The 17,728-nt window shown below is 47.0% G+C and overlaps 1 protein-coding gene across 2 annotated transcripts in view; it reads left to right on the top strand.

The window, feature by feature from the left end:
* The window catches only part of STAB1 (stabilin 1), an 829,863-nt gene that overhangs the window by 720,239 nt on the left and 91,896 nt on the right, over positions 1 to 17,728 (top strand). For both annotated transcript variants that reach the window (XM_069206091.1, XM_069206090.1), the window contains exon 60: positions 14,144 to 14,337. In XM_069206091.1, the coding sequence (XP_069062192.1) occupies positions 14,144 to 14,337 (194 nt within the window). The remainder of the gene's footprint in view (positions 1 to 14,143; positions 14,338 to 17,728) is intronic.

Raw genomic sequence — 17,728 nt, 5'->3', positions numbered from 1 at the left:
TCGACTGCTGACCGTGCTGGAAGCCTGCAAACACTGCAACAAAGTAGCAAAGACAACTACTGCAACTCTGTAACGCTGATCCTGCCGCCTTCTCGACTGTTTTCCTGGTGGTGCATGCTGTTGGGGTAGTCTGCCTCCTCTCTGCACTAGAAGCTCCGAAGAAATCTCCTGTGGGTCGACGGAATCTTCCCCCTGCAACCGCAGGCACCAAAAAGCTGCATTACCGGTCCCTTGGGTCTCCTCTCAGCACGACGAGCAAGGTCCCTCGAATCCAGCAACTCTGTCCAAGTGGCTCCCACAGTCCAGTGACTCTTCAGTCCAAGTTTGGTGGAGGTAAGTCCTTGCCTCACCTCGCTAGACTGCATTGCTGGGAAACGCGACTTTTGCAGCTTCTCCGGCCTCCGTGCACTTCCGGCGGAAATCCTTTGTGCACAGTCCAGCCTGGGTCCACGGCACTCTAACCTGCATTGCACGACCTCCTAAGTTGTTCTCCGGCGACGTGGGACTTCTTTGTGCGACTTCGGGTGAGCACTGTTTCACGCATCCTCGTAGTGCCTGTTTCTGGCACTTCTCCGGGTGCTACCTGCTGCTGAGAGGGCTCCTTGTCTTGCTCGACGTCCCCTCTCTCTCCTGGTCCAATTTACGACCTCCTGGTCCCTCCAGGGCCACAGCAGCGTCCAAAAACGCTAACCGCACGATTTGCAGCTAGCAAGGCTTGTTGGCGTTCTTTCGGCGGGAAAACACTTCTGCACGACTCTCCACGGCGAGAGGGATCCGTCCACCAAAGGGGAAGTCTCTAGCCCTTTTCGTTCCTGCAGAAACTGCAGCTTCTTCTGTCCAGTAGAAGCTTCTTTGCATCCACAGCTGGCATTTCCTGGGCATATGCCCATCTCCGACTTGCTTGTGACTTTTGGACTTGGTCCCCTTGTTCCACAGGTACCCTAGATTGGAAATCCACAGTTGTTGCATTGTTGGTTTGTGTCTTTCCTGCATTATTCCTCTAACACGACTTCTTTGTCCTTAGGGGAACTTTAGTGCACTTTGCACTCACTTTTCAGGGTCTTGGGGAGGGCTAATTTTCTAACCCTCACTATTTTCTAATAGTCCCAGCGACCCTCTACAAGGTCACATAGGGTTGGGGTCCATTCGTGGTTCGCATTCCACTTTTGGAGTATATGGTTTGTGTTGCCCCTATGTGTCCCCATTGCATCCTATTGTAACTATACATTGTTTGCACTGTTTTCTAAGACTATACTGCATATTTTTGCTATTGTGTATATATATCTTGTGTATATTTCCTATCCTCTCACTGAGGGTACACTCTAAGATACTTTGGCATATTGTCATAAAAATAAAGTACCTTTATTTTTAGTATAACTGTGTATTGTGTTTTCTTATGGTATTGTGCAAGTGACACTTGTGGTACTGTAGTAGCTTCACACGTCTCCTAGTTCAGCCTAAGCTGCTCTGCTAAGCTACCATTTTCTATCAGCCTATGCTGCTAGACACCCTATACACTAATAAGGGATAACTGGGCCTGGTGCAAGGTGCAAGTACCCCTTGGTACTCACTACAAGCCAGTCCAGCCTCCTACAGTGTATACGGACCCAAACATTAATAGTAAAAAAAGGATGTATTGGATATCTAAAGCGCTATAAATATCCCAAAGATTTAATGGCACAGGTTTATTAATTAAGACTAGATAGTAGCTCGAAAATGATGCCGGAACTCACAATTTAAAGAGACAGACTGGAAAACTAAACAAAACAAAAGGAGGACTACCAATCCCAGTAACGAGCGCCATTTTAGTTGTGTTGTTAGTCAACGAGATGTATAACCAGTGTAATAATTGATTACATGATTAGATAGAAGCCTTCAAGCCCAAGACATAGGGGGTCATTCTGACCCTGGCGGTCGGTGACCGCCAGGGTCACTGACCACGGGAGCACCGCCAACAGGCTGGCGGTGCTCCGTCGAGCATTCTGACCGCGGCGGTTCAGCCGCGGTCAGAAACGGAAAGTCGGCGGTCTCCGGCCGACTTTCCGCTGCTCGGGAGAATCCTCCATGGCGGCGGAGCGCGCTCCGCCGCCATGGGGATTCTGACACCCCCTACCGCCATCCTGTTCCTGGCGGGTCTCCCGCCAGGAACAGGATGGCGGTAGGGGGTGCCGCGGGCCCCCGTAAGAGGGCCCCACAAAGTATTTCAGTGTCTGCAAAGCAGACACTGAAATACGCGACGGGTGCAACTGCACCCGTCGCACCTTCCTACTACGCCAGCTCCATTCGGAGCCGGCGTCCTCGTGGGAAGGTAGATTTGCCCTGGGCTGGCGGGCGGCCTTTTGTCGGCCGCCCGCCAGCCCAGGGCAAATCTCAAAATACCCTCAGCGGTCTTGCGACCACGGAGCGGTATTTTGTCGGGGGAAGACTGGCGGGCGGCCTCCGCTGCCCGCCAGTCTCAGAATCACCCCCATAGTACTGAACAAGTTAGTAAGAGTATAATAAATAGAAAGAAAGCAGTAGTGACATATCTAATCAGAAAGAAGTAGTTGATGAGCCTCACATTCCAGTTGCTGTACATTCTGAATTTCTCTTATTTCACGACACTATTAGCTTGTAGCATGTGAATGGACATAGTAAATATCAACGCGCTGAAACTTTCTTGCCGGGATTCGAGGAGGAGGAGGTGGGCAGCAGCTGTGTGCTGCCATCAATCAGGGCAGGAGCCCTTTAAAAACTCGCAAGCGCTCCCGCTCCGCGGGACGCGCTGAAACTTTCTTGCCGGGATTCGAGGAGGAGGAGGTGGGCAGCAGCTGTGTGCTGCCATCAATCAGGGCAGGAGCCCTTTAAAAACACGCAAGCGCTCCCGCTCCGCGGGACGCGCTGAAACTTTCTTGCCGGGATTCGAGGAGGAGGAGGTGGGCAGCAGCTGTGTGCTGCCATCAATCAGGGCAGGAGCCCTTTAAAAACTCGCAAGCGCTCCCGCTCCGCGGGACGCGCTGAAACTTTCTTGCCGGGATTCGAGGAGGAGGAGGTGGGCAGCAGCTGTGTGCTGCCATCAATCAGGGCAGGAGCCCTTTAAAAACACGCAAGCGCTCCCGCTCCGCGGGACGCGCTGAAACTTTCTTGCCGGGATTCGAGGAGGAGGAGGTGGGCAGCAGCTGTGTGCTGCCATCAATCAGGGCAGGAGCCCTTTAAAAACTCGCAAGCGCTCCCGCTCCGCGGGACGCGCTGAAACTTTCTTGCCGGGATTCGAGGAGGAGGAGGTGGGCAGCAGCTGTGTGCTGCCATCAATCAGGGCAGGAGCCCTTTAAAAACACGCAAGCGCTCCCGCTCCGCGGGACGCGCTGAAACTTTCTTGCCGGGATTCGAGGAGGAGGAGGTGGGCAGCAGCTGTGTGCTGCCATCAATCAGGGCAGGAGCCCTTTAAAAACTCGCAAGCGCTCCCGCTCCGCGGGACGCGCTGAAACTTTCTTGCCGGGATTCGAGGAGGAGGAGGTGGGCAGCAGCTGTGTGCTGCCATCAATCAGGGCAGGAGCCCTTTAAAAACACGCAAGCGCTCCCGCTCCGCGGGACGCGCTGAAACTTTCTTGCCGGGATTCGAGGAGGAGGAGGTGGGCAGCAGCTGTGTGCTGCCATCAATCAGGGCAGGAGCCCTTTAAAAACACGCAAGCGCTCCCGCTCCGCGGGACGCGCTGAAACTTTCTTGCCGGGATTCGAGGAGGAGGAGGTGGGCAGCAGCTGTGTGCTGCCATCAATCAGGGCAGGAGCCCTTTAAAAACACGCAAGCGCTCCCGCTCCGCGGGACGCGCTGAAACTTTCTTGCCGGGATTCGAAGAGAAGGAGGTGGGCAGCAGCTGTGTGCTGCCATCAATCAGGGCAGGAGCCCTTTAAAAACTCGCAAGCGCTCCCGCTCCGCGGGACGCGCTGAAACTTTCTTGCCGGGATTCGAGGAGGAGGAGGTGGGCAGCAGCTGTGTGCTGCCATCAATCAGGGCAGGAGCCCTTTAAAAACACGCAAGCGCTCCCGCTCCGCGGGACGCGCTGAAACTTTCTTGCCGGGATTCGAGGAGGAGGAGGTGGGCAGCAGCTGTGTGCTGCCATCAATCAGGGCAGGAGCCCTTTAAAAACTCGCAAGCGCTCCCGCTCCGCGGGACGAGCTGAAACTTTCTTGCCGGGATTCGAGGAGGAGGAGGTGGGCAGCAGCTGTGTGCTGCCATCAATCAGGGCAGGAGCCCTTTAAAAACACGCAAGCGCTCCCGCTCCGCGGGACGCGCTGAAACTTTCTTGCCGGGATTCGAGGAGGAGGAGGTGGGCAGCAGCTGTGTGCTGCCATCAATCAGGGCAGGAGCCCTTTAAAAACACGCAAGCGCTCCCGCTCCGCGGGACGCGCTGAAACTTTCTTGCCGGGATTCGAGGAGGAGGAGGTGGGCAGCAGCTGTGTGCTGCCATCAATCAGGGCAGGAGCCCTTTAAAAACTCGCAAGCGCTCCCGCTCCGCGGGACGCGCTGAAACTTTCTTGCCGGGATTCGAGGAGGAGGAGGTGGGCAGCAGCTGTGTGCTGCCATCAATCAGGGCAGGAGCCCTTTAAAAACACGCAAGCGCTCCCGCTCCGCGGGACGCGCTGAAACTTTCTTGCCGGGATTCGAGGAGGAGGAGGTGGGCAGCAGCTGTGTGCTGCCATCAATCAGGGCAGGAGCCCTTTAAAAACACGCAAGCGCTTCTGCCAGGAAGAGGCAGGGCAGGGCCACCCCCCTGACATTTACTTTAAACTGTGGTCCCAGATAACCACTTTCTATTTGTCTGCCCGAAGGTCAAACTTAAGCCTATTTACACTGTGGTGGGGTAGCTTTCCCCCAAAGCTCTAGGCCTCTACCTAGTTAGTGGTCAATTTCCAATATTAACCTGCCTTTGCTCTCCCCGCTGTGATTTTACTTGATTCTCCCACTAAATCCAAGACCCCTGGTTCTTAGCAAAATGGGTCGACGACGCGGGGGGGGTTGGATGGGAAATTGCACTCTAACCAAACCCTGGACGGCTTTTTACAAAAAGCCGTTGGGGAACTTGAAAGAGAAATAGAACTAGTACAACGTCGTCTTGCTGTCCCTCCTTCTGCATCCATTAGCTCAGCCCATGATAGCCCAGTCTCACAGCCCCACCCGCGACTAGAGCTCCAGTCTGCCCCGATTATCCATTCCCCTTCCCCGTCCAAAATTTTTCAAGAGATCCAAGATGATACTCCAATTGCACCTGCCATTTGTGCCGCATCAACTTCATTGGCCCAGTGTCCCCCTATAGAAGGTTCCCTTACTTTAACTGAATCTAATACCAAAGGGAAAAGGAAGCGTAGGGAACCTGTCCTCAAAAATAAACGATCTAGAACCTTGAGTCCCTCCAATCTGGCCCAATCTTCTATTAATGAAATGGCATCAATCTCCTTACACAATACCAATAACTCCCATGCAAACGAGTTTATTAGGGATCTCATAAGAGATGAGCTCTCTAAACTACTTCTTCCTATCTCCAACCGTCTCCAAAGAATTGAGGACAAACTTGAAAGTCTTACGAGCAGTCAGCTACCAACAATTTCTTTACCTGTAGAAATTCATCCTAATCATGACTCTACTGTTGCCATTAGTCACACAGGCCAAATTCCCAAAACTTTTCCTCCTACTCTAAATTACGTCTGGCCTAGTTCTGCTAAAACCCCCAGCATCCTGACGAACAAACCCCATATGGCCTTAGCTCCCTTATTAAAAGGAACCGCCTCATGGAACAATCCAGCAACTAATTCAGGAGACGGCCCCCCCTTTAGGGAATCCTCACAGCCAGCATACCAGAAGAAGAATAAGAGTTGGGACTCTCATGAACCCAAAGTGCTTCATTTACCACCTGAATCATGCCCTTATGTTCTTATTATATCAAATGTTCCTGAACTCAAACCTTATTTTTCCGAATCCTTCACCGAACTCAAAAATAAGGTTATCCACTGGTTGCATGTGAATGCGGGGTTTGCTTTTTCCATGTCATCTTCAATACTGATGGTGAGAAGGGTAGGGTGGGTGGGCCCTCTAGCGAAGATCGGTTTTGGGGATTGTATTGTCATTAATTTTAATTCTCCCGATCTAGTCCAACGACTTTCTCTTAATGCCAACAGACTTTACCCTACAACTGGCAAAACTTCTCTTTGCAGGTTACAAGTGTTCTATCCTCCTTCTATGTCGTCCCGGAGTACTCAATCACCACCATTACACGGGGCCGGCTCGGCCTCTCACACACTGCCTACCCCTGTAATTGGTTCTAGACGTCCTCTACCCTCCCTCTCCGAGGCAGACTGACTAGGAGATGCCTTTCAGGATGCGGTTTTGTCTAACTGCGAAGCTGAGTCCATTTGCCCTATTGGTCTTAACATCTCGGCCGATTCTGTTGTCCCGGGTTCACCCAATAGTTTAATATGCCAAGCATCTGAGGAATGCATTTCTAATCAGTCAAACGCTCCCTATACCTTGGGTCACATCTGCATGGCCAACCCATCAAATCCTAACACTATTGAGGATATACCCAGCGAGGTTTTAAAGACTCAGAGTGAGAAACCTTCTGATCTTAATCCACCCGAGGGAAGCACCATGGTCCTTGACAGTCCCTCCCCTAGTACTCCATATGCCCAGAATAGAGTTGGGTCCTCATGCCCAGAGGATCTCGATAAGGTGCTCAGCTGGAATATAGCTGGATTGGAAAGTAAATTACACAGCCCAGGTTGGGGTAACCTTATTGATGATCACTTGATTTGTCTTTTTCAAGAAACATGGGCATTAGAACCCAAATACAGACTCGGTTTTAAAAGCTTCTGGGTTCCGGCCCGTAAGTCATCTTCTGGGAGACCTTCGGGAGGGTTGCTCGTCTGGCTAAATATTTCTCTCAGGTGCAAGATAGAAGAATTAGACACTGGTTGCCCGGACTTGCAAGCCCTATTGTTAATGATTTCTGAAGAAAAACCCCTCCTTTTAATTAATATCTATAACAGGAATGTGAGTCCCCACTTTGAGTCTGACGTTCTGTCAAACTTGGACTATGTTCTTAAAAGTAATTCCCCCTCTTTTGTTTTAATTGGTGGAGATTTTAATGTTACCTTCGAACCTAATCCTTTAGTCCAAGGAATCTGTAAAGAAGAGGATGCCCATTGGGGCATCCCCCAGTTAGTCTCCAACAAAAAACCAAGATTGAACAAATCTGCACGCTTTTTGGCTGACATCGCACTAGCTCATGGCCTCCGAGCCTGTAATGGCCGCTCACACTCGGATGCTATTTTGCGACCCACTTTTAGGCGCCGAGTACATAGCAGTCGCATTGACTACATACTTCTTGATATCCGTCTTTGGTGTTACATGGTAGATATGAGGGTAGATGAGCAGCCTGTGAGCGACCACGATCCCCTGATTCTATCAACCAGAGGTCTTTTTCCTTCGTTTATAGTGCCTCACTCTAGGTCCAACGTGTCCCAACTGGCCCTAACCAATAATAGACGCAATCTAAAATGGGAATCTGTTATCTCCTCCCCTAATCATTTAGCATCTATCTACAGTTTGCTTGCGAATCAAATGGAGTGTATGATCCGGTTAGATGAGTCCGAGGAGGGCGATAGCCTTCTTACAGCCCACACTGATCTGTTCCAATCTTTAAAACAATTTTTCACAAAAGAGTCTGTTAACAACTCCAATAAAAAACACAATGCCCCTTGGTTCAATAATTCCTGCAGATCAGCACAACTAGCTCTCCTGGATGCAATTAAAGAAGGCCATGCTGCGACGTTGAGAATAGCCAGGGCTGCTTATAAGAAGGAATGCTCAAAGGCACGCAGAAGTTGGGAGGAGGCCAGATGGGCCACTATCCTGGTTTCAGCCTCATCTAATAATACTTCCAAGTTTTGGAAACTAATAGCTGATAATGACAGTGACTCTCCAGCCGCGCCTGGCTCTACAATCCTCTCAGCAACTTGGGTAGAGCATTTTGGGCAACTTTATGGAGGTCCACCAGATGCTTCTCTGTGGCCCCCCAATGATTCATCAAACCAAGAGATCATTCCAATTTCTTTTTCTCTTTCCGAAACTAGAGCTGCAATAGACTCCCTGAAATGGGGGAAGGCTCCTGGCCCAGATAAAATTCCAGGTGATCTATATAAATCTAGACCTGATATATGGGCTCCCTACCTCAATTTTATCTGCAATACTATTGCAGCAGGCGCTCCAGTTCCATCTACTTGGAAAGGGGCAGAAATTGTACCGATCTTCAAAAAAGGAAATCCAAACATTCCGGCTAACTACTGTCCAATTAGTCTCCTCGATAACTTCCAAAAAATTTACGCTAAACATCTTCTGTCCCACCTTGAGGAATGGATTATTGAGTCTAAAGCCCTTTCTGATTTACAAGCGGGCTTCAGACCCGCTGTGAGCACAGTTGACCAAGCTCTAAGATTTATGTCAATAAAATGGAAGAATGTTGACCTGGGGGGGGGCAACCTTTACGTGGTCTTTATAGACCTAAGAGCTGCATTTGACCTGATCCCCAGGAATCTGCTGTGGTCAACATTATTAAACATGGGAGTGCCATTTGGCCTCCTGAAACTCATAGCCCAGTTGCACCAAAATACCTTTGCCCAAATCAGGTGTGGACAAGGGGGCGAGCTGACTGACCCTGTAGCTATCAAAAAAGGAGTTAGACAAGGTTGTGTTTTGGCACCTACTCTTTTTCTGCTCTACATCAATAATTGCATCCACTACCTAGAGAACTGCATAAATGATTCTCCAAAACTAGGTGGGAAAAAAATCCCCTGCCTGCTTTATGCAGATGATACGATCCTACTATCAAAATCACCAATGGGAATTCAACACCTAATTAACCAGTTCTGTGCTTACTGTAGTGATTATGGTTTAGATGTAAATATTAAGAAAACTAAATTTATGATATTCACTACCTCTAAAAAACGACTGCGTACTAATATTGAGAAGAATTCGACCCCATTGGAGAAAGTTGAAGAGTTTGATTATTTGGGTTTCAGATTATCTACATCGGGCAAATGGAAGGCAGCTATTGACAAGGGGGCTCTGATCATAAGCCAAAGAGGTGGGGCCTTAGTCCGCAGATCTAGAAAGGCACCGAGCCCCCCTCTGAACATTCTTGCGGAGATTTATAATGTTCAAATCAGAGCAGCAGCCCTATATGGAGCGGAACTTTGGGGGTCCCACAAAAACCTGGACATTCTGCAAACTAAGGAAAATATCTTCCTTAGGCAGGTGTCCAGGCTAGGTACGGGCACTCCAATGACCCCTTTAAGGCTTGACCTTGGTTTAAATGGCATTAAAACTATAGCGGCCTTAAGACCCCTTTCCTACTGGATTCGTCTATGGAAATCTGCTGAACTAGAACCATATAGGCTGGCTGTAAGAGAGTTGATAGCCGCCCCTAAGGCATTGGAGAGAATCCCTTGGCTGAAAGAGATGAAAACTGCCTGGGACAAAATGGGTCTTCCCCATTATTGGAATCACCCGGATCAAATCCCTGACAAGGCTAGGAGATTTGTTACGAACAGATATTGGGAGAAAGTTAACGAAGATTCCCTGCACCAAAAGAGGGCGGGTAGGTTAACTATGGATTTTCTCCAAATTAAGCATGAACCCTGGGCTGAGATTTTCCTGAACCTCCCTATCCCTCCGTATGCCCGTGCTCTATACCTGCAGTTAAGATATGGCACATTGCCTACCAATGGTTTCACGGCCCATTGGCCATCTAACATCGCTACAAATGATAGGTGTATCTTCTGTCAACTTTGCAAAGAAACATCAGAGCATGTATTATTCTTCTGCCCTTTGTACAAGACACCAAGAAAGAGGTGGATTATTCCCCTCTGTAAAAACATGTCATTTCAGGACAGAGTAACAGCCATTAGAATCTGTACGCATGATTCTTCTCCCAGGGTTGCCATTCCAGTTACCAAATATTTATCGGAGGCCTGGTACATCCGTCGCAAGTTCATAGCACCCAAAGGCTCCTGAGCCATTTCTATATTTGTTTTCAGAAGGATTTTAATCTTCTTTTTTTTATCCTTTTTGTATTGTTTTTAGTTGGAAATTTCCATTATGAATTTGTTGCTTTCCCTATGACTACCAAGACTGCACAAGCCCATATAGCCTTCTCATATAGTTATCCTGTTGTTTTCTTTGATTGGTACTCTGATAATGTCGTCTTTTAGTCCAATCAGACTATCTTCTGTCTTTTTTGTCTTTTGGTTGTGCATACTGGTCCTCCAGACAAAAAAGTATTATACTTCAGTTTTTAGCCCTGTCCCCTTTTTTACTATATTTATTCATGTTTTATTTTATTGTATTTATATATTTGATGAAATGCTTTGTTTTGTTATTCTTATTGTTACACTGTTTTGATGTCTATTGGTTTTACATTGTTACCATGTTTTTATTACATCCCTTTTTAAGTATGATTGTTATTATTATTTTAAATGGTCTAGATTTCTAGACCGAATGAACTTAATAAAAATAGTAAATATCAAATGTGTACAATATTACCATCTTAGTGTGATGAACTCCATCAATGGCTCTGGGGTACTTTAACCCTGAATACAAATTTCTTATTTTTGGCAACGATCACAATTTCACAGTCCCTAATATACATAAAGAACAAACGTTTATAACAGAACAAACAAAATTATTCCCCCAAAAAATATTCCATTTCATGGTCTGTGTTCATTTTTTGGGGAATAATTTTGTTTGTTCTGTTATAAACGGTAATATTGTTCACATTTGATATTTACTCTGTCCATTCACATGTTACAAGCTAATAGTGTCGTGAAATAAGAGAAATTCAGAATGTACAGCTACTGGAATGTTAGGCTCATCAACTACTTTTTTCTGATTAGATATGTCACTACTGCTTTCTTTCTATTTATTATACTCTTACTAACATGTTCAGTGCTATGTCTTGGGCTTGAAGGCTTCTATCTAATCATGTAATCAATTATTACACTGGTTATACGTCTCGTTGACTAACAACACAACTAAAATGGCGCTCGTTACTGGGATTGGTAGTCCTCCTTTTGTTTTGTTTAGTTTTCCAGTCTGTCTCTTTAAATTGTGAGTTCCAGCATAATTTCCGAGCTACTATCTAGTCTTAATTAATAAACCTGGGCCATTAAATCTTTGGGATATTTATAGCGCTTTAGATATCCAATACATCCTTTTTTTACTATTAATGTTTGGGTCCGTATACGCTAGTTTACGAATTGCTGAAGAGGAATACTACTAACTTGGTGCCCGTATACAGGGGCGGTTAGTCCTCTTTCCATTTTGTTAGTTTCGGTCTTTATAATATGAGTCTCAGCGTCAGCTCGGGTTTACCGACCGTCGCTTACACGCGTGGAAGGACCGACCCTCGCGTACACGTGTGGAAGGAGTATTAAGGAATACTCCCCCTTCGGACAGACTGTTTGATACTACACGTGAAGGTGGGTGATATGCTGCATATAGTTTTCTTTAGACGTCTTGTAAATTATTTATTAACATCACAAATGTTGGAAAAAGAAACATACCTTAATATTTTTCCAGATATTCGGCAGTGGTCTGTAGGCTGCGATTGGGCAAAAGGTCTTTCAGTAATTTTGAATTACTAGATTTTGGAACTTGTTGTTAAAGGTATGCATTTTATAACCATTTTGGGCTCAACATAGTTACAAATCTTTTTCGACCTCTTAGTGAATGGGGGTCCACTTCATGGATAATTTTGCTATTGTTTTTTATTGTTATTTTTCACTACCATTTTCTTATGGACTTCACGATTGTGTGGTGATGGTACGCTTTCTGGCTTTTTTTTTTTCTCCCCTTTTTCTAATCAGTTTCCACTACCACTTTAGTTACACCACTTGCATTATATAACAACAATGCAGGTATCTTTTTCCGTGACAAACTCACTTTGGTAACTGTGGTATCTACTCAATAATCAAGCTTGAGTCCACCAAATATTCTATCACATCACATTTTTTGGATATAGGTGATGGGTTCTAAAATTAATTACATTCAATTAGCTAAATGATGGATCTGATTTACTTAAATGTACCAATATATATAATTATATTTACAGCCCTGATGAAGTCATTTGCGACAATTATTGCACGACGAAACACGTGTTGGCTGTTGACTCTTGGATCTCTTTATGTGCTTCATCTTTGAAAAAACAACAAGAAGGTTTGATCCAAACTGTTGGCTGTGGACTGTTATGTATTGAGTTTATCTTGTGATAAGAAGACGAATGGATTTACTACTATCGAGCATTTACATATAGACTCCCATGAGTGCCTCGGATACTTTGAACTTTTTCTTTTGTATATTAACAACCTGGACTCCCTATTGCAGCTAAGTGAGGGTGATCCCCCTACTCTCACAGGGGTCAAGATTCTGGCACCCTTCTGCTATCCAAATCCCCAATGGGGATCCAGAAACATTTGAATTGCTTTAGTCTATTCTGTAGACAACGGGGCTGGAGATTAACCTCGGCAAGACAAAATTTATGGTCTTCAGCCCTTGCCCATCTACTCGTCCCAACCGGACTATCAATGGGGTGCCACTGGAAAGGGTGTCTGTCTGACTAATTAGGGGTCACGCTTACCGAAAGTTTTGATTGGTCCCCCTATGTTGAGCTACGCAGACTCAAACAAGAGCAACTTTGTGGAGGCATTTTAAAGGGTCATCGCTCCTCCTCCTTTCGGCCAGTGTCACTGGCCCTTGAAATCTACAAATGCTGAGCTCTGGAAGCTTCTTTATATGGCGGGGAGCTTTGGAACTTCCATGATCTAAGAATGCTAAAAGTGAGGGTCGAGAAGATGTGTTGGGGCAGCGTGGCGCCACCATGATCCCCTGGTTGAGGCCCTAGAAATGCAGTTTCAGACAGATTGGGTGTGAGCACCTCTGGTCCTGTCCTGCAGCCACTACCCATGTCTAAAGCTGACCTGAAAGATGCTTATTGGCAATATGTTGGTTAGTCACTTTTGCACGCCTCCAGGGCTGGGTCCCTCACAGCATCCTTTATGGAGTTTAAAGTGGTGCGACAATTTGAGGAGTCCCTGGATGATATTGAACCTCCTCTTGAGAAGACCTTATATTTTACATTTTGCTTGGGGATTTTGTCCTTTGATAGTTTTACTTTTAGGTGGAAAGCTCATATCAGTGAACGGGGTGACTCCTGTCCATTTTGTCCACTGATGGTGGAAATACCCGAACATGTCCTGTTCTTTAGGCCTGGCCTATCAGTGGCCCAGAAGAAAGTGGATTTTACCTGTCTGTCACAGTTTGGGGGTTTGGAATTTTAGGGTAGGTTTTAGGGTGCTGTGGAGTGATACCAGGCAGTTTACTGTCTTTGCTGTCTCTCAGTTTCTGCTGCATGTGTGGAACCTTAGGCAGGGTGCACTAGTTGGTTGAGCTTCAGGATTCAAACACTCGCCCCCTTTCTAAGTCACACTGATTTTAATGTTTATTGAACTGTTATGCATTGCTGCTAACTGTGTGTTATTTTTAGGAATGTTAATAATGTGATTACTTTATTGTGTATTTATTGTTTTATATTGATGTATCTGGATTTGACATGCTTTTTATGGCTACACAGTCGAAATAAAGATTGACTTGACTTGATATCGTGACCAAGGGAGGCCCTTCATTTCATCCAAAAGCTACTTTGGCATTCAATCCCAGCCAGCAGATCACTCCGCTTCCTTCTGACATCCCCGATCAATCCTCCTAATCAAGGCTAAGATGTATCGCAGAGAAAGTGGGAATGGTCCTGTGTTCAATGTATGCTGGGGGTTGAGACATGTAGTGACATCTGCTCAATTACCCGCCTTTGGCACTGTCTGCTGGCTCAAGCAGCAGGTTGTTATGACATGCTTGAGTTGTAATAAGTCATTACAGTGCATTAATGATGTTGTTTTCGTATTACAAGGGAGTAGTGGTGCAACAACTACAGGGACCCATGCATTTTCCTTGATCTTCCATTGCTCCTATTGACTCACAAGCTAGTGCTTGCCCTGAAGCTGCCTGTGATGCATTTCTGGTTCAACATAACACTCCTTACCTCATCTCTTACTTCCACAGTGATGGACCGATGCGCACAGTACAACGGAGGCTGCAGTGAGTACGCGCTGTGCACCCAGCAGGGGGTTCACATCCAGTGCCAGTGTCTGGAGGGTTACCGGGGTGATGGCGTGGTCTGCATCCCCATCGACAGGTGTGCGGATGGCCAGAATGGTGGCTGCAGCGAGCACGCAACCTGCATCAGCACCGGACCGGTCAGTAGAGCTATGAAGGGGGATGGGAGATGAGGCCAGGTGGGATGGATCAGCCGCAGTTGTGGCCAGGTGAGGGTGGACCTACCGCAGCTGTGGCCAGGTGAGGGTGGATCTTCCGCAGCTGTGGCCAGGTGAGGGTCGACCTACCGCAGCTGTGGCCTGGTGAGGGTCGACCTACCGCAGCTGTGGCCTGGTGAGGGTCGACCTACCGCAGCTGTGGCCAGATGAGGATGAACCTACCACAGCTGTGGCAAGGTGAGGGTGGATCAGCTGTGGCTGGGTGAGGGTGATGTGGCTGGGTGAGGGTGGATCTGCCACAGCTGTGGCCAGGTGAGGGTGGATCTGCCGCAGCTGTGGCCAGGTGAGGGTGGACCTACCGTAGTTGTGGCCAGGTGAAGGCAGAGCTACCACAGCTGTGGCTGGGTGAGGGTGGATCTGCCACAGCTGTGGCCAGGTGAGGGTGAACCTACTGCAGATGTTGCCAGGTGTGGGTGGACGTACAGTAACTGTTCCTCAGGTGCTGTAGTCATGGCGTGGGATCAACCCCTGCAAATTGTATCTTGTAATGTAGACTCACCTTGTCTCTATGATAACAATGATTCCCAGATCTCAGTGCATGCCTTCCTCTGTCAAGTAGGTAGCTGTAATTGTGGGATATTCCACTCAACTGTAAGCACATTTGTATTACCACCTTAAAGCAGTGTTGTACCAGGGGAGTGCTGAACAGAATTTATAGAGAAGAATGTGATGTGTCCGCCTGCTCAATGGGAATTTTTCATTTTAACCTTGCCCAAAAAAGCCTGAGGGCTGGATTTAGAAAAGGCCATCAGCCAACAATTGTTAGTCGTCCTGTCAGCCCAACTGGTGGTTCCTTCATCCCATTTAGAGGCTGTCATCAGCACCACTTTCAGAAACACCCTGGTGGCAAGTCATCTGCACTCTTCTGTCTGCCGACTTGACAGAGCATCCCCCCGTCCTCATTCCCCCCATTCAGGTCAGGCCTGTGGGTCATATGCCCACTGGTAGGGTCACACAGAATTCAACGGGTAGGTCACCAAGTGACTGAGCTGGCATATTACAATGTCCCTACTGCACATTTGTGGCATTTTTGACTAGAAGACTCTTGCTGGCCCAGTGGGAGCATTTTCATCAAAAGTATAATGCGCCTGCGTGAAAACTGCATGGTAGTCCCACTAAGAAAAATGTAATGTCATAAGATCCACTCTAAATAGAGTTTTCTACATCAGGTCTAGGGATTTTGATTTGCAGTCGACTAATGTTAACCGTAAAACCCCACCAATGCGTATATTTGCTTTTCAGTGGAAACTGGAAAACACTGAATTCTGTGTGCGTATACAGCTTTGGTGCCCTGTGTTGTTAAAGTCCTAAATGTACATCCCACCCTCTAGGAACGTTTCTGTGATGCATGCTCCCCCAGGTCACACTCGCTGGCCAGGTTAAGCCACCATATGTTTTTCAACCCCTAGGCCGGGGTTCCTATTTCCAACTCTTGCCTCTACCATTTATGTCACTGTGCTGCATTTATTGGCACTATTTTTAACTGGGCTTGTTGTTTCTGCACAAGTTGGGAAATGCACCAGAATCAGACATGGGGGAAGCTGCTCTTCAGAATACAAAGATGCAATAGCTGGTGCAGCTCCTATGTCTCCTGCGTGAGCACAGCATCCTTTGAGCCCCATAAGCCGGGCAGATGTGAATGATTTGTAGGCCTCACATTGACTCCCAAATATTCACAGCATCTGGTGGGCATAGCCCAACAAAGTAAAAAAAAAAACACAGAGAAAGAAAGGGAAGTTGAAGAAAACCTGACCTTGCTGTAGGATTTTCCTACATTTAGCAGTTTGCCTCCTGAGTTGCACACGTTGATGTCATTCACAGTGTGACCAAAACAGCCAAATGACAAAAGGCCTCCGTCAGGTCATGAAGTTTCCTTACTGCCTCAGCTGTTTTTCATTCACCAGCACAGTTTGCTGTCACCAAAGGTCATATAGCCAACAATATCCATATACAATATCTCTGTGGGTTTCTCCCCCATGTATGATCAGGTCAAGGACAAAAAGGTCCAGACCAGGCACTGCTGGTACACGTGAAAGTTCCTCTCTTGACATCATAAGACAAAGAACAGGACTACTTGTCACTGGCCTACAATAGCATGGCACTGAAAAACCATGAACCTACACCTTGTGTCCTGAGTAGAAAACCTCCTCTTTCAGTCAACCATTGCCATCTGGCTACAGAACAGCAACAGGAGGGGTGTTCAATGCCACTGTGAGTCTTTTATCTGCTACAATCAAATCTCAATGAGGTGTAAACATATCTCCTGCTCTGCACATCTTTGACATGGGGTTGGCTGCCCTGTGGGAAGAGGAGCTTAAGTGCTCAAAACAAGATTGGCAGAAAGGGGGGAGAAAAGATGAACGGTTATACGTAAGAACAAATCTAAGGAAAGGGGGGACGGAAGGGATGAGGGACAGGAAAGGAAATAACTAGCAATAAGAACGAATGAGGAAAGGCAGAAAACAACTCAAAACCACTAGCCCCATGGACTTTCAATGGCCAAAATATGTAAAACTCTGAAAACTATTGATGTTTACACATTTTGAAAACACTGATAAAACTCCACCAGAATTAATGAAAACGTAGAAACTGAAAACGGAAAAGCCTGACCCTGGCATACCGGCCGCTCTATGGAGGTTTCCGACAGCAAAGCAGAAACTTTACTGTCAGAAACTTGGTGGGTCCTGCAGGTTTTGCAGGATGGGCCAATGGCCAATTTACTAGAGTTCTGCTGTCCTACTAAATGATAACACTACATCCACACTCTGGCATTACAGGCTTGGGGACAGTTAACAGCTTTAGTCTCAACCTGGGCATTCTAGACAAACTCTTTCTTTCCTCAATACTATGTCATCGCAGGTCTGGTGTCCTACGCATAGGATGTCCTTATCTATAGGCTTCAGGGGGATGCAGCCACCAAAGAGCTATGTTGTGTGCATATATACAACCATGGGATGGGGAGTTCTCTCTCTATGGGAGATGGGTTCAAAGTGACACTGCACTTACATGAGGCAGCATGTAGCCACAGGACTGCTCAAGAGAGCCAGGGGAAGGGATATGATCAGATGGGCACTTTTTAGCTTCTAACTGTGATAAAAAGATTTTCACTAAACATAAATCTTTTCTAAAGTCCTATTCTCAAAGTGGTGCTGTGTCAGAGCAGACTCAAAGTCCTAGACACACACCTTTTAGTTGTTTTGCCAAGGTGGGGTAGGTCAGGCTTGATGTCCTATGCACACAGCTAAATGTATCTATTGTGTTAGTGTAAGGCTGGGTGTTAGTACAAGTCTGGGTCCCTGTGCACACCCCTTCT

Source organism: Pleurodeles waltl, chromosome 9 (genome assembly GCF_031143425.1).
Source record: "Pleurodeles waltl isolate 20211129_DDA chromosome 9, aPleWal1.hap1.20221129, whole genome shotgun sequence".
Lineage (NCBI taxonomy): Eukaryota > Metazoa > Chordata > Amphibia > Caudata > Salamandridae > Pleurodeles > Pleurodeles waltl.
Note: the sequence above shows the minus strand (reverse complement) of the source record. Positions and strands in the feature narration are given on the sequence as shown.